Raw genomic sequence first — 17,417 nt, 5'->3', positions numbered from 1 at the left:
CAGGGTCTGTTCGGAGATAACCGATAAATGCAAAAAAAAAAATTATATCTGATGTAGTAAGGCCCAAGTAAAAATTTTACTGATCTTTCTGGGTTACGGATACCACCATATACTCTCTTTAAGTTGATACAGCAAAATCTTCATTAGCAGTGTCTTAAAGATATCGACGAAAAACTGTATTACTTTAGAACTAGGAAAAGTTTTTAAAGCCTAGAAAGTAATGTCAAGCTTGACTTAACGTGCCGATACCGATGGCTTTGATCTGTAATTTAGATTAGGTACTGTACGCCACCTTGAATGTATCCTACTAATCTAGGTTGTCTTACTAGTACTAATACAAGCTTAATAGTGATCAAGATTATTAAACTTAACGGTTTTGTTTTTAAAATAAGAGTGTTGTTTGCTTACTCGTCAATTTTATTTCACAAGCTTTCTCCCATTGGATTGACACGTATGTGGAGCAAGATTGGTCAGAAAGAGGAATAGAAAAACATTGTTTGCTTATATCAGCATAAAAGAACAATAGGCAGACACTGTCCCGTTATGAAATATGTGTCTGATATGAAATGGGAACACTTGTGTAAAAATAAAACCTTTAAAAAAGGGAAGGCTTAGTCTGTAAAATACCAATCAGATAAATAAAATATTTAAGGGATATATTTGTTTGTCTGCTTCCCCAAGTCAACGTAGCGGGGTTTCGTGCAACGCTTTAAATATCTGGTCTGTAAATTACATTTTCCATCTAATCGTCTCATCATCTGATTTAAATTGATTAGGAACGCATTTTCGACACATTATGAAAATTTTAAAAGCATTTCAACTTTGATTTACATGACTTGATGACAAGTGAGATATTTCAAATTGAGTCAATTTTATTTAAATCAAAAGCAGCCAGAAAATGGTCTGTAAAATACCAAAGGCACTTAACAACTGTTAAGTCAGACTTCTAAACTAAGAATGTATATAAAGTTATAAATGTTATCAACAAAAATGCTTCAATTGATTGAAAATATGAGTCTCAGACAACGTTGAGGTGTCAAACCTAAATAGAGAACTTAATTTTTATGAAAAATTTGAAATATTCTGGTCTGTAAAATACACATTTTTTATCCCACCATCTCGAAACTTCACTTGAATGTTCCTGGCCTTAAAAACTAACATCTGTGAAATTTTAATGAGGTTTACTTGGCCTTTTGCTGAGATATAAAGAAAAACGTCAAAAAATTTTCTTGTATTTTGGGGCAGTTTTGACCGAATTTTTCAAAATAAATGGACTGTAAATCAAAAAATAGTCGTCTAAAATCCATAAAACTTTCCACAATGCTACAACTATACCGACTACGAGCAATGAAGGCATTAACATCTATTTCATGGAAGATTTTGGCCCTGTGTGAAATTGAAAAGTTTTATTTTTTTTTTTAATTAGATTTTTTCACAAAATTTTGATATTCGGGTCTGTAAAATACACATTATTCGTGCTACCATCTTGAAATTTTTCACACACAATCTTTGATGCTTTATCTAAAACCCTGCAAAGTTTTAATAGGTTTTGATATGTAGTTCATGAGATACCTTGAAATGCAGTACCCTACCCCAGGCAAATCGGCTTCAAAAACGATTGCCACATACCCTCGAAACACCCCCTCTGAAAAGTTATTGCCCCCTGGTTAGCCTGAAAACCATCGCGATTCTCAAAATATAGATGTGTTTGAACCCAAAAACAGTTTCAAACCTTTTTCGCCGTCAAGGTGGTACCTCATGCCCCATATTGCCTGGACTATTTTCAAGTTTTATTTTTGATCAAGCCTGAAGCAAAAACATTTTTTCTGTGATAGCATTTGGTAATGAGTGAATCTATTCTGTTCTAAAATTATGTACTAATAATAGCTTCTCCTAGTTTTTGCACATCAATTATATTCAGATAATATTGATTCAGATTGATTTTTCTAGCTTCATTGGGTTTGTTTTTATTATATTCTCAGTTTTCAGTCATTTTCTATTTTAGCACATGACATTTTTTGTGTTGTGTTGAAGAAAGAGTATTTCAAAAATGAAAGTTTCTCTTAGTACCCTGTTTGTGTGGGAGGGGGTGGGTCCCCTTTAAACAGCTTTAAACTCAAATTTGTCAGATTGGTATTGGTACTAAATTAGGGGGTGGGTCCCATGATATTTTTTCAAATTCAAAAAGCCATGTTGGTATCGATACCAAAATAAGGGGGTGGGTCCCCCCTTTTTCTGAAAATTATGATTTTCAAGTTGGTATCGATACCAATTTTTGGGTGGTGGTGTTAACTTAGCTCAAAAGTCAGGTTTTTGGGCTATGGGTTGGTATTATAAATGTTGACCCCCCCTGTTTTTAGCCAATAAAAAAGAAAATACCCAAATTTTCATGATTGCTTCGTCCGTGTAATCTACACAAAGTTATTTTACTTTTAAGATTGCGCACCAAAATCCCAACTTTTAATCCCAAATAAATGCCTTGTCCCCAGATTTGGTTGGCCCACCGCCATGATACTGCTAATAAGTGTAACTAAAATTGTTTTTCACATTGCACACCTGAAGTAAACAGCCTTTTTACATTTTATGAATTTTGAATCTTGTTAATTCAAAAATCTTTGCATCATTTTGGAGCAATACTTGGATACTTTAGGCAATACTTTGATACTTTAGGTAATATTTTGATACTTTAGGCTGACCTGATTTTTCTGGAAAAAGATTATACCAAATAAAACACTTCATAGTTTGTTTATCTTGTTTCTTTATAAATCAGAACATTTTACCAAATATGGAAATTTGTTGCTATAGAAACAAGATGATTTTGTATGATTTAATTCCCTCTTAGTAGATCTAAATGAGAAAAAGATTGAGTGTTAGTTATCATGCCACCAAAACGCAAGAGAAAGGGAGGTAGCCAAGATACATCTTCTAAGAAAGTCAAACAAAACGAACAAGAAAATATGAGGTAAGATTATTTTGCTAATTTTATGTACTTTTGAGGATTTCATCACTCCATTGTAAGAAATCTAACTAGATATTTAAAGTTAATATTCTTAGAGTTTCCCAACATTTTCATGTTTTTTAATCAAAATAGGGTTTTCCTTTGACATACAAAAATGTTTTATAATTGATGATTACATCAGAAATTGAAAGGGGGTTTCCTTTATGATAATAATTTTTTCTTGTTTGAGTTTCTCAAACAACGAATGTTTAAAGAATCTTTTTTGTAGATTTTGTTGTTGTGTGAGACATAAGGTTGAAACAAGACCTCCAAGCTGGATTAATGAAATATTTTTATATGGCAGTTATCTTTATTTTTTATGTCTAATTCTTTTATTTTAAACTTACAGTAAAACACTTGCTCTGTGCTATTTTTTGTGTATTTTTTTCTTGTACATATAAGATTTATGTGACTCTTATATAATATCTTATTTTATATATCACTTCCAAATTCCAATGTTGTGATATTATATCATAACATTCAAAAATAGAACTTTATAGTAAGAGCTGAGTGAGAATAATAGTACATGAATAAAATACAGCTTTACTTGTTCTGATGACCATTTTGGTGGATTTCTCTATCATTTCAGCTCCATGCAGAAATATTTTAAATCAGCATTAAACTGTGTGGATATGCCATCAAATAAAGATCAAGCTTTTTCTAACAAACGTTGTGAATCATTCTTTCACAAATATGCAGGTAACATTCTAATTTTGTATTCTATTATCACCTTTCTTTGTCTACCAAGCATCTGTGGATTGCACTACATGCCCTGTTTATTGGCAATCTGGAAAATCTTCAGTTTTGATCCGAAAATCCAGGACAGTAATCTCCTCATTTAATTTACTTTTATTACTTGTATGTAAAAACTCCTTCCATATCAACCACAGAAAGACATAGGCCGAATATTAATTCGTTTTTAACCAATTTGTTATATACTTGTCCTTCCTTTGAACATTTATTGCTGAGTGATCATTTTATTTTCATGTCTAAGCGAAGACTTATTTCATAAATCAACTTTATGGTTTTTGCTTTAGAATCATTTTTTTGAGGAAAGCCCCAAATTTTGACTTATTAAAATTAGATTTTGAAGTACTATACTTTTTAAGAAATGTCATTACTACCGGGTGACCCAGAACAAAATAAAATGGTTTTATGGCTAACTGTGTCCGAAATTATGTGAACTTTAGATAAATTCTTTTGTCAATGTAGAGTGGAAAGGCAAACTTAAAAATTTGGTATATAACTTTTTAAATTTGGTTCAGAGGTTCACAAGTTATAAGCTTTTGAAGTCAAAATTTGCTTTTGAAAAAGTCCAAAAACATGTAAAAATTATTAACGCAATTTTATGCAGAAAACCTCATATTTTCACTATTTTAATGACTCTTAGGACTCAATTTTAATAATCTCAGCTGAATTTTATCAATTATCCTAATAAAAGTTACGGCGAAAAATAGGAAAACAGTAATTCTAAACATTTTTCAAAAAAAGTTTAGTGAAAAATATTAAATATGCTTATTTGATGCCCTTTTTTGACGTACGTTTTTGGACTTTTTCAAAAGTGAATTTTGACTTCAAAAGCTTTTAACTTGAGAATCACTGTACCAATTTTAAAAAGCTATGGGCCAATTTTTAATTTTGTCTTTCTTTTTGACAATTAAAAAAGTTTAAAGTAGTCACATTATTTGGACACAGTTAGCCATCAAACCCTTATACTTTTTTCTAGGTAGATTTTAATTATAATTTCGATACCACTTTTGTTTGTTTACTTCAGATTCCAACTTATCGTTGATTGGTCCTCATGGTGTTGAAAAACTTTGTCAGGATCTCGAAGTACAACCTGAAGATGTAACAAAACTTCATTTTATTTAAACGGATTTTGTCCTATTTTTTAGAAGGGGGCCCAAATATAATTTACTTACTTTGGATAAAAACCTACCCTAGAACCTTATAAATCTTTACTCTTCACACCAACAACCTCATTTGCTTGATATATTATTTTCTTTTAGAGAATTTTTTTTAGACACTTATTCAGACTAGGCTACGTCATATTTTCCTTCGTTTCGAGCGTAAAACTCCTACTCTTCAGGATATGAGCACTGTAGTCCCGCTGCTGAGGTCGAAAATTGTTTCGTTTCGTGATACATCTCTTAGATCTAACTTTCTTTGGTGGAAACTCGCGAATTAGTATGTGTAGATTACAAAATCGAAAAGTTTCCGCGATTTTCTAGTGCAAGTGTCGAGAAAATCGACTTAAAAGTTGACTTTTATCGAGTTAATCGATTTTAATCGATTTTCATGAACTTAACAGTTTCTAGGTCATGAGTTTTCACTTTTATGATGCATTTTGCTTGTAAATAATAAAAGCCATCAAAATATTACACTAATAATTAATTCAAGCGATGAAAATGTAGGAAAAACGGCTAAAATCGATAAAATCATCGATAAAACATCGAATGTCAACTGAAAAACTCCGAATGAGTCTGTAGACTTCAAAAATTGTCTGATTTGGCTGAAATATTGCACACTTGGCCCTTGGGTAAATATCTGCAGATCTAAGTCTTCATTTTTTGAAAATTTTGATTTTTGGGGTCTGGGGACCAGTTTTTCGTCAAAACGAGGCTGAAACTTAGGGGCGGCCTGCAGACCTCAACAATGGTCAGATTTTGCTGAAACGTTGCACACTTGGCCCTTGGGTGAATATCTACAGATATAATTTGTCATTTTTTGAAAGTTTGGATTTTTGGGGTCTGGGGACGAGTTGTTCGTCAAAACGAGGCTGAAACTTTAGGGCACACTGTAGACTTAAAAAATGGTCTGATTTGACTGAAATTTCGCATATTTGCTGCGTTAGTGAATATCTGCAAATCTAAACATCATTATATTTGGGGTCCGGAGGCGAGTTTCTTGTGAAAACGAGGCTTTGCGTGGGCAGCCTGTAGACTGGACAGGGTTAAATGGATGAAATTTTGCAAACTTTTCCATACTGATTTTCCTTTATTGAAATTGTTTTGAAAGACCAGAAACATGTTTTCCGTCGACGACACTTAATCCATGGGAAAATTTTTACGTTAGCTCCAAAGAAAATAAAAATTACTTCGCTGGATCATCTTCAGTTAGCGAAATTTGTAGACGAATGAACAAACAAACTTTGACACGAGGAACAAACACTTAAAAAGATCTTCTAGATCTTTATGTGGAGTTATGATATGAGTGTATAGTGATCGTGTCACTTCCAGGACTGTCTAGAAGCAGCCGGCGAAGCAATTTTTTAGAAATATGTGTTCTTATTTGCTAGGAGGGAGCTTTTTATGGTCTTCAAGTTTTTTTTATTCAAATGATGTGTTCTAATTTCTAGGAAACCTGTAGCTATGTCTCCCAAAATTTATCATTATTCCATGGAGGATGTGTTCTGAAATTAAGGAGAAACCTTTTGCCTACAAATGTCTAATTATTTCCTTGAAAGATGTGTTCTGAAGCTTTCTTTCTTTCTAGGGTTACCAGGCAACAAAAACACACCAATTTTTCATAATTTTTCGATACCCCTGTCTCATTGCGTCTCAGAACACATCAAGTTTTCTAGCTCCTTTTCAGAATACCTCCTAAAAAAGATCGCCTCGTCGGCTGCTTTTGACTGTCGTAAATATTACTAATCTATAGTCTGAGTAGGTTTAAACGGCGTAGGATTTGTAGATGAGAACAAACGATCACTCGTTTTAGACCAATATCGCATTTAATCTTGTATATTTTTTCTTGATAGTGGTTGAAGCCTAGTCATTTTTATCTTATGGATTATATTGATATACCTATCTCGTATTGCAATATGAGGGGACCTGGTTCTTTGAGTAAAATAGATCTCAATCGCTTTCTTCACTCTTGAGGTTGAATCAAGGTTGATAAACGTCTTTAAACATTTCTTCATTTTTTATCAGCTCGATAAGACGTCGTAATTAATCCAGGAATATTGAAAAAGTGAGAAAGAATCACCAGAAAAAAAAATTGATTTTGTAGATAATGCTTATAATAGCAAGCCTTTAGTTATTACCTCACTTTGTCTCCTTTATTATTCTACACGGGACCAACGTTCGGTATTCTCTATTCAGGAAAAATTCCTAGAGTAATCAGTGCACTACTTTTAATAGCAGCCTAATAAAACCTCCCGTTTCCTGTTCTTCCCCTCAATGAAAGACTGGTTCTAGGTCAGAGATCTCTGCCACTGAATCAAGGGATGGGGAAGTTGATGTTCAAATTATCGACCCTTTTTACGCTGGCTCTTATTGGCGTTATTTTAGAGCTCGTGGCCTAACGGACCGGCGTTAAAAAGGCCGACGTAAAAAGAGCCAAAATTATACATTTTAAACCTAAAAGCGGTGTTTCTTTTTTTGGAACCATTTTTTCGCAATCGAACTGGCTTTCTGAACAAATTCAAGGTGGAAATTACCGAAATTCTTGCCTCGTATCCAAAACTTAATGTAAATAAGTGAATTTCGACGATAAAAATTGTACGCATTTTCCTACTCACAGATGGCATTTTGATGAAATATTCTGTCATAATTTTCTATTTTGAAGCCTAAATTAAATTGCAGTTTTTGCAGGTTTTGGTGTTATTTGCAGCCCTTATTGGCGTAGGCCCAAAAATGGGCAGTGGCGTAAAAAGGACCGATGAGGTAATATGAATTGTCACTGCACTGAATAAAACGAGATATAAATCTTTCATGAGAGAGAGGTACATCCCTGTGTCACGATCTGGTGGGACCACCCTACTCATTGAAAATAGTTTCCGTAAAATCGTCCCCGCTAAGAAAGATATGCTGAAATCTCCATCTCTACTTTTAAAGTAGAAACAGTAGGATTTTGCATTATATTTCGCCACTTTAAAAATCTTTACGCAGTTATTGAGACAGAGGTGCAATTTTCGATAGATTTTTAATCATCGGGATTGATATGTCATCTCAACAATGGACTTCATTGCTCGTAGTGAGTGCAGGAAATGGTTGCCAAGATCAGGAATTTTCTTCAAGGCAGTAGCATGTTTATTTATTTCTTCAAAACAAAGCTAGGATGCGCGACATTTTAAATAACTGCGGCAGCTAAAGCTTAAGGAATTTAGCAAAAGAGAAAAATGAGATTTTCCCTTGAATTTTTAGCATACCTGCCGTACGACTTCTATACCTTTTACTTTATTTGACACGAAATTCGATCATGATGAAGTTTCAGTCAAATAAAAGACAATTTCATCAAAAAAAGTGAAGACCTTAAAAACATCGCAATCAATATCTTTGAAGAAAAGAAGTTGCATCTGCCCTTTAAAAATTGCTTCCAGGCCCTTTGTGCCAGAGTTTATGTAATATAAAATGTAAACTGTTTCCCCAAAACATTCAGCCAAGGGAACAAAACTGCTTCAAAATACTGCCACGCTGCCCCAAAGTTTCAGCCTCGTTTTGACGAGAAACTCGTCCCAAACTCGTCCCCAGGCCCCAAAAATACAAATTTTCAAAAAAAGAAAAGTTGGATCTGCAGATATTCACCCAAGGGCTAAGTGTGCAAAATTTAAGACAAATCCAACCATTTTTTAAGTCTACAGTGTGCCTTAAAGTTTCAGCCTCGTTTTGACGAACAACTCGTCCCCAGACCCCAAAAATCCAAACTTTCAAAAAATGAAGACTTAGATCTGCAGATATTTACCCAAGGGCCAAGTGTGCAAAATTTCAGCCAAATCAGACAATTTTTGAAGTCTACAGACTCATTCGGAGTTTTTCAGTTGACATTCGATGTTTTATCGATGATTTTATCGATTTTAGCCGTTTTTCCTACATTTTCATCGCTTGAATTAATTATTAGTGTAATATTTTGGTGGCTTTTAGTATTTACAAGCAAAATGCATCATAAACGTGAAAACTCATGACCTAGAAACTGTTAAGTTCATGAAAATCGATTAAAATCGATTAACTCGATAAAAGTCAATTTTTAAGTCGATTTTCTCGACACTTGCACTAGAAAATCGCGGAAACTTTTCGATTTTGTAATCTACACATACTAATTCGCGAGTTTCGACCAAAAAAAGTTAGATCTAAGAGATGTATCACGAAAATCGTTTTCTAGCCACTTTTTTCGACCTCAGCAGCGGGACTACTGCTCTTGTTTTAAATATTGAAATTCTCCGGATAAATCGCATGTGCACTAAGGTTTTAATGAGACAATAGAGAGTTTCGAAACCTAAGCCAATCAGCTGTGTTTTAAACATTCTTTAATTTGAAATCTCTATTGATAAACATCTTTTGTGAAAGTTGTCTATTATTTTAAACCTATTAATAAGCGATTCCCGGTGGGGGTTACTAGTGGCCGCCTATAGCAGTGCCTATAGACCAAGAGTAAGGCCTAAAAGCCTGGAGCTGTCTATTGTGTAGACTAATTCAGACAGGATGTTTTATGATTGTTGGTAAATCAACCAAATTGGGCCTTAGGGAGGTACAGCTGATCGGAGTCCCTTTTTTAGAGTTATTAGGCTTTAACAGTGAGGATTTTGGTGTCAATATAAAGATCTTGGATCTCATTTAAGATTGATCTCTGGCAGGGTCCACTCGGCCCTCTCAGCCAACAAGATTGGTACCTGCTTCGGTTTAACTGCATTGAAAACTATTTATGCATCCATAGCGGGCACCCCCCTCCCTTGAAAAAGGGGGGCTTGTGAAAATTTCAAATAAAAGGGGTGACTTGGACAAAAAGAGGGGGTTTGAAGATTTATCAATTTCGAAAGAGTGTTTTCCATTCATCTTTAAATTTCTCAACAATTATTATATTTAACCATTCATTTGAATGAAGCAAAAACTCTGTTTCTACAACTCTTGATGGAGTATGTTGCTTTTTCAACCTTTGCAAGACAGCTCCTTTTGTTTTTTCCACCGGTTATTTCACAAAAGGTTGAAAAAAGAGGGGGGCTGTACTTAAACCTGGGAAAAAAGAGGGGGTTGAATAAAAAGAGGGGGTCGAGGAATTTTCATTTTTAAGAGGGGGTCGAGCTAAAAGAGGGTGGTGTCATTTTTAAAGGGGGGGACTTGATACCCCTCTGCCCACTATGGTATCTTAAAATGTTACACTTCTTCAATTACAGATTGTGATGCTAGTATTGTCATGGAAATTAGGTGCAGAAAATATGGGATGGTATAAATTGGCAGAGTGGAAAACTGGAATGACCTCTATCGAGTAATTATCTTTATTTTAACATTATGTTTCGTTAATTTTGTTCTATTTCAATGTGTTTGTCTTGAAACAGCTACCATCTTGAATTTTGAATTTTCGAGTGGAAAAAGTGGCTGAAAATGCTTGAAACCATATTGTAGTTGAAAATGGGCTTTTCCAAAAATAGTCCGTGCCCCCCCCCTGTTGAGGATATCGGATATCCAGGGGGTAAAGTGTCTTTTCAAGTAAAAAATACGATATCCAGGGGTAAGCATCTTTATAAGAGAGGATATCCAGGGGGTTAACCATATTTTTAAGAGTGGATATCCAGGGGGTTCGATACTTCGAAAAAATCAATATCCTCAACAGTGGGGGTAAAAAAATTTTCTGGAAAAGCCCAATAATAGCGTTTACGGATCTGGATTGCGATGGATTTCATGTTTATCAACATATTGAAATTGATTGATTTAAATATAATTCTATGATGGTTTAATCAAAAAAGCTTTAAAGCCTCAATGTTTATAAAGTTTATTTTTATCTTTCAGATGTGACAATATTTCAAAATTGAAGAATAAAATTCCATCGCTACGTGGTTTACTTAAAGATCCATCTTCCTTTAAAAAGATTTTCAGATATGCTTTCGACTTTGCCAGGGTAAGTCCTATTAGGTGTAATCTTATATCTTTTACATGACCATACATTTATTTAAAAATATGACACATATGTATTGTCATTTGTTGATGTATATTTCTCTGGATGCAGTACTCCCAAAATATTTGTGTGAAGCTCGATAGTTTTTATTAAGGTTATATAGAATTACTTACGACAGCTTAAGCATAAGCTTTCATTCTATTTTAAAATCTTTTTGAACTTTTTTCCTTGCAGGATAAAGAGCAAAAGAGTCTTGACATCGATACTGGCAAAGCTATGTTACAATTGTTGCTTGAAAGCTGGCATCTGGTTGCCGACTTCATCCAATTCTTAAATGTAAGTGGTTTTTCCTCAATTTTTCCACAGTTATGTGGTGTGCGTGCTTTAATAGTAATGTTCTATCACTTCATCAGTTTCTTATATTATAAAACTGTGCTCGTCTGCTGATCGCAATAATATCTGTAATGAATACTTTCTTTTTCCCATTTTCTCTATTCATAGCAATCAAGGTACAAAATTATCAATCGTGACCAATGGAACAGTTTATTAGAATTCATCAAAACAGTGGACACTGCAGATTTCTCTGGTTATGATGACGAAGGAGCTTGTATGTTCTTTTTCTTTGGAAGTTTTGAGCTCGTTTTACAAGCCTGTTTTGTATATTCGTTGATAAACTGAATGTTATTCTCTGACCTAACATACTAAGATAAAATACAAATCGGGTTAACTATCGGATAATATAAACGGGATACATATACACGTCCCTTCCTACTTTTTTTTTTTTTTTTTTTTTTTTTTTTTTACCCTAAAAAAATAAAACAAACAAAAGTGAAGGAAAAATAATTAAAATCCTTCATTCCTATTTCATGATAAAATCGTTGAATCGAGACGGTAACCGTCTTTCTCGTGTCGAGCGTCTTGGTAAGGGAGCAGGGGAAGGAGTTGATTCCTGCTCAGTTGAATGTTCATTGCTTTCATCGTTATTTGTGTTCATTATTTCTTCTTGCTGTTCTTGTATATGCGGGGGAACAATCGTGTGTTCACCATTTTCAGTTTCTTTGACATTTAACTTTCTCATTTCCGGTACTAAATCCGGAATAGCAACATCTTTGGAGCATTCTTGTGGAATTTTTCGAAGGAACCGGCGGTTTCTTAATGTTAACCTTCGGCTTCCATCCACAATAACCCTGTATTGTTTGTGAGGCAATGCTTCGGCAATGGAGCCAGTCTTGTCCCATTTGTTGGGATGGTTGCCGTGTTGGTTTTGGATCGCAACCGAATCACCGACCTGTAGGGGTTGAAGCGAGTGTCGATCCCCCTTGTTTGACAGTTCAAATCGACGGGTGTGTGTCTTTTCACGTGCGTCAGCAAGGTCGGACCATTCCCTCCTGAAAGTAATTGGTTGTGGTAGATGGTCAGGGAGGTTTCTTCCAAACAGTAGCTCGGCTGGAGAAACTCCCATGTCTGGTGCAGGCGTGTTCCTGTGAAGTAGGAGTGCTTTGGTTACTGCTTTGGTGTCTAGAGAACCAGTTGGGCTGACGTTCGATGTGAGGATGCGTTTCATAGTTTTTACAGCTACTTCGGCTCTTCCGTTGCTTTCCGGTAGGTATGCTGACGATAATCGGTGTCGTATTCCCCAGTTGTTGAGGAACGTGTTGAACTCGTTTGATTCGTATGGCGGACCTCCGTCGGATGCAATTTCTTCTGGGATACCAAATGTGCTGAAGTATCGACGAAGAATGTTTTTGACGGTTGCGGCATTCGATGAAGCTCGTAGACAGGCGACTTCGGTCCAACCAGAGAAGCGGTCAGCGTAAATCAGGTATCTTTGCCCTACCATATGAAAGATGTCCGTAACGGCTAGCTGAAACGGGTAGGACGGTTGAGGTGGCTGTTCGACTGGTTCTTTCGACTGTGATGGGGCGATCTCGTTACATCTTTGGCAGTTCAGGCGTTTGTTTTGAATGTCAGAGTTCATACCTGGCCAGAAGAAACGTTGTCTCGCGTTGCTTTTCATTGAAGAAACTCCTTGATGACCGACATGGAGCTCATCAAGAAGGCGTTGTCGAAGGGATTTCGGTACGAGCGGTATCCCCTTGGAGAAGATTAAATCATTACTTGTATATAGACGTTCACGTAGGGACCAGAACTCGAGTAGGTTTGGTGGAACGGATTCTTTATTCGTTGGGAATCCCTCTTCAATAAGCTGGCATAGGTGGTAATAGTTTTGGTCCGTTTGTGCGTGTTTACGGATGGTTTTAAGACGTATAGTGTCAGTGGGTTGCTCGAGGGTGATGTCCTCTTCAATGTAGGCGATATGATTGTCGATGTCAACAGATGCGATGGGTTTCATTCGTGACGTTGCGTCAGACGCAGGATTTAGCTCTCCAGGTATGGGAATAACTTTGAAATTGTACATAAGCGTTTTTTCACGGAACTTGAATACTCTTGGATTTTCGATTTTCTCTAGAGCGCGACTGTTGAAAATAGGAGCGAGAGGTTTATGGTCGACTGTTACGATTAATGAAGGGCAGCCGAGGACGAACATTCTACAACTATGAAGTCCGAACATAAGAGCTAATGCTTCACCCTCGATAGGGGCGTATCGGCTTTCCGAGTCTTTCGTGAATCGGGAACCAGCGTAAATTGTTTTCCAATGATCGGGACCGCAGAAGACGTCCTCTTTATTTGGGCAATGACAATGTTTTTGAAACAGGGTGAAGCCTATACCGGTTTTTGACCAATCCGTCGATAACCAGGTCTGGCGGTTGAGTTGAAAAGACTTAACTCCGTCTTTGATAGCGTCAATGATTGCTACCTTTGATTGTTGAAATACACTTTCTAGAGTATCGTCCCAATAAAATTTCTTACTTTTCTCTAATAATTCCCGAAAGGGTGCCATTACTGAGGCTTGGGCAAAAGCGTATGTAGTTTGGTTGATTAAGCCGAACCAGGAACGTACATCTTTAATGTTTTTCGGTGTTGGGAATTCCTGGATGGCTTGCAATATTCGAGCTGGTGGTCGGTAACCATCCTCAGTTATATCAAAACCAGCAAACTCTACGATGTCCCCAGCAAAGTGAAATTTTTCTGGGTTAAAGATGATGCCGTTTGATGCACACAGGTTGATGTATCTAACGCAATGCCAGAACGATTTGGTAATGTCATTATCCCAAAGGATGGAATCGTCAATACATCGAGCTACTCTAGGGAAGTCTTTGGTGATATCATCAAAGCGCTTGGTGTATCCGTCCCCGGAAGCATGGAAACCTTGAGGTGCGCGAAGGTATCTATAGCGCACTCGGTGATGAACGTTGTTGCATCGCGGGCCTCTTCCGACAAGGCGACGCTGTGATATCCGTTCCAAGCGTCTAGGACGGTTTTCTTGACTCTGGGGGGTATGGCGCTGACAATGTTGAACGGCGTTTGGGTGTGGTGCGTCTCTCGACGAGTTGCTTTATTCAGCTCCTGGAGGTCGACGGTTCGTCTGGGTGTTCCGTCCTTTTTGGGGACAACGACCATACGAGAACACCATGTGGTTGGATGACCAGGAGGGATGGGCTCAATGATCCCAAGCGCCACGTCAGAATCGAGTTGGGATTTCACGGTGTACTTCCAATGATGTGGAATCGGGATTGGGGTGTGTACGGCCTTGGGTGGATGGTCTGGTAGGAACGATATGCGAAGAGGTTCACCAGTCATTACTTGGAGTTTCTGGTGTTTACATACATTAAACGCGCTACTGGCGTAATAGTCTTTAATCCATTTCTCAATGTCCATTCGATGGTCATTCGTTGGCGGAAATGGTAATTTGTCAGGTAACGATGGACATTCTGTTCTTATCCTACAACCACACGGTGCGATGGAGGTGTCTGGTGTGTTGGGTTTAGTTGTAGTGGCGTTAACGGAAGGATCGTTGGGGAACGAATCGCGTAAAATGTCTAAGCGTTTCAGGGCGGTTTGTGAGAGGTACGTGCTGCTAACCCCTTCACATATGTATAACAGTTCCGTAGTTTCGCCGTTGGCTGTGATAATATCGACGAGGAGGGTTCCAATAATTGTTAGTTTGTTATTACCAACTCCCCTCAGACGATTTTTTGTAGGTAGAAGCCATCGCTTGGCTTGCGTAATGTTCTCGAGGATATGTGGTCCGGTAGTGCAAATCTGTGCACCGGTGTCGGCAACAGCTTTCTCGTTGACTCGTTGTGGGATATCCGGCCAGTTTTTGTTAGGCCGTAGATTCATATAAGCTTTCTTGTTTATTTTAACTTCAATGTCTAACATAGGTGATTTTTCCGGTGTGCTTGGGATAAAACGATCATCGACTAGATTGCCATGTGGAAGTCCATCTAGTCATAATGGGGATGCGGTATCTACTGCTGACAATAGGAAGTCGGCAGATTCATCGGGTGGGATTTCAATCGCCGAGGTCTTGGGGCTACGGCAGACATTAGCGAAGTGGTTCAATTTATTACAGTTTCTACAAGTCTTACCATAGGCAGGGCAGGTTGAACGACCTTTTGGGTGGAAGGGCTTTCCGCATCCGACGCAAGTTCTGTTGTTGTTGGTGGGTGGACGGAATGATGGCTTCGACTTCAATGCGGATACGTCAGATGTCGACTGGTGTGGCGATTGAAATTCGGATGAAGCGCGTTCAGTCGATTCCAATGTCAAAAGACGGGTTGTAAGCTGGCTCAATGTTGTTAATATTTCCATTTCAGAAAGTACCTTCGATTGATGGGACGAATTTCGGAGACCGGCAATCAGTTGGGATCGAATCATTTCGTCAGCGTATGAAGGGGTGCATCCGTTGTCTCCACAGGTTCCAGAGCAACTAAATCTACAAAGCATAGCTTGGGCTTTTAAACGGGAAATAAATGACGTAACTGTTTCACCGTCACTTTGTTTTAATTTGTAAAAGTGTTGGCGATAAACTTCGGGGTGTACAGTTTTTACGGCTACTGACTTGATGAATCCAAGCAAGGCATTCTCAGACGCAGTAAGTAGGGTGTCAGGACCGATAAAATTAAACAACATCTCGTTTACTTTTTGAGAGCATGCAGCTCTTAGTTCGTTTCTGATGTCCTGCTCACTCGATAGGCCGGCCATCTCTTTATAGCGGCTCCATTCATCCTTGAAGATGATCCAACGGTTGTCAGTGGTATCGGCGTCAATAATGGGTCGCGTAAGTTTTGCACGTGATCTCCCTCCAACAGATGGGTTGGCGGTGGGCAGCAGTGACGGGAGGTGCGCGAACAGCGTGGTCATTGTTTTTTGCATCTCGAGGTGTTGTTGCTGCATTTGAATTATCATCTCGGCTTGACTTGGTGGCGGGGCGTCGGGTAATGGGGCGGCGGGCGGTATACCGTTATCTTGCGACATGGTCAAAACAAAATGGCGGTGTGACCACGGATGAAAATAGAACGATTTAGAATGTTTTGTAAACCCTTGGCAATAATCACGAGCCAAAGAGATATGAAAAGTATGCTAAAGTGAGTTTGTGTGTTTTATACAATATACAACGTTGCGAATTAATGCAAATGTTCAAGGTGTGCTCGATGTGACGTGAACAGACTTCGTTTAGAAGATACAGAATGTTTGTTGTGTTTTTGTTATTGAACGTGTATAAACGAGCGTGGAACGTGTTGAATGTCTATGTTTTTTTGGTGAGTTCAGTTTCCACTTACGATGTTTTTGTTGATAAGAGAGTGCTTGCTTGCGTGCAATCTCACCAGTTGATAACAAAATATCCAGGAGTTGAAGGCTCACTTCTGACACCATGTATATTCGTTGATAAACTGAATGTTATTCTCTGACCTAACATACTAAGATAAAATACAAATCGGGTTAACTATCGGATAATATAAACGGGATACATATACATGTTTGACTTTCAATTAGACATTTCTGTGTATTTTGTATTAGCACCATTTAACATTAGATGAAAAGAAAACTCTACATTCGTGCTACTTGAAGACTTGATGTCTCAAATGCTTGCTTTTACAATAAAGCTTGTAATTTTTCGAAACTTTGAACGTTCTGAAGCGAGAACTTTTTCAATTGAAAAATCTACAAGTTTCTAATTACCTTTTTTCCCCGACTTAAGGGCCCTCTAACTTCGTGTAATTTGGAGACCCAATAATTGCTTCTAATAAAGAGACATGTATTTGAGACTTTGAAATCTTTGAAGCAAGAGTTTTTCAATCAAAAAATCTAGAATCTCTTTTCCAAATTTTAGGGCCCGTAATGCTTGATGAGTTTGTAGAATGGCATAAAGAAAAAAGTACAATGTCGTGAGTGGATGGATTTTAATAACGTTCAGATGCATTTCATGACCAAATAGTGAGAGGGGAAGATTGAATCCAGGAGGGAAGATGTGGTGTTGCTTCAACTTATCCCTGGTTGATTCATAAAGACGTTCCATTCTATCAGGCTCCGAAGAAGAGAAGATCCATAAATACTACGTTCTTATAGTATTGGGTATCGTCAAAAGAAGACAATCTGTTTCAGCAAAGTTTATAAACCCCCTATTTCAAGGCGAACCATTTTGTACCGTGGCTGAAGAGGACCTTTAAGTTTGTATTTAGTT

The 17,417-nt window shown here is 37.3% G+C and overlaps 1 protein-coding gene across 1 annotated transcript; it reads left to right on the top strand.

The window, feature by feature from the left end:
• Positions 1-2,820: 2,820 nt before the first annotated feature.
• On the top strand, positions 2,821-17,387 carry LOC136810685 (DCN1-like protein 4). The gene is made up of 8 exons (XM_067067260.1): positions 2,821-2,962; positions 3,588-3,697; positions 4,773-4,846; positions 10,110-10,201; positions 10,723-10,831; positions 11,063-11,164; positions 11,330-11,435; positions 17,067-17,387. Exons 1-8 carry the CDS (start codon positions 2,880-2,882, stop codon positions 17,123-17,125), a joined length of 735 nt encoding a protein of 244 aa, XP_066923361.1. The 5' UTR covers positions 2,821-2,879; the 3' UTR covers positions 17,126-17,387.
• Positions 17,388-17,417: the final 30 nt, after the last annotated feature.

The sequence above is a fragment of the Clytia hemisphaerica genome, unplaced genomic scaffold (genome assembly GCF_902728285.1).
Source record: "Clytia hemisphaerica strain Z4C2 unplaced genomic scaffold, Clytia hemisphaerica genome assembly, whole genome shotgun sequence".
In the NCBI taxonomy this organism is placed as follows: Eukaryota; Metazoa; Cnidaria; class Hydrozoa; order Leptothecata; family Clytiidae; genus Clytia; species Clytia hemisphaerica.
This window is presented reverse-complemented; position numbering and strand designations above follow the sequence as displayed.

What these genes read in the sequence shown, in the direction of transcription:
- LOC136810685 (XM_067067260.1), top strand. Translation starts at nt 2,880, where the DNA reads ATGCCACCAAAACGCAAGAGAAAGGGAGGTAGCCAAGATACATCTTCT. An exon ending in ACTGGAATGACCTCTATCGA is followed by an intron (nt 10,202 to 10,722) that starts GTAATTATCTTT and finishes TTTATCTTTCAG; the next exon opens with ATGTGACAATATTTCAAAAT. An exon ending in ATGCTTTCGACTTTGCCAGG is followed by an intron (nt 10,832 to 11,062) that starts GTAAGTCCTATT and finishes TTTTCCTTGCAG; the next exon opens with GATAAAGAGCAAAAGAGTCT.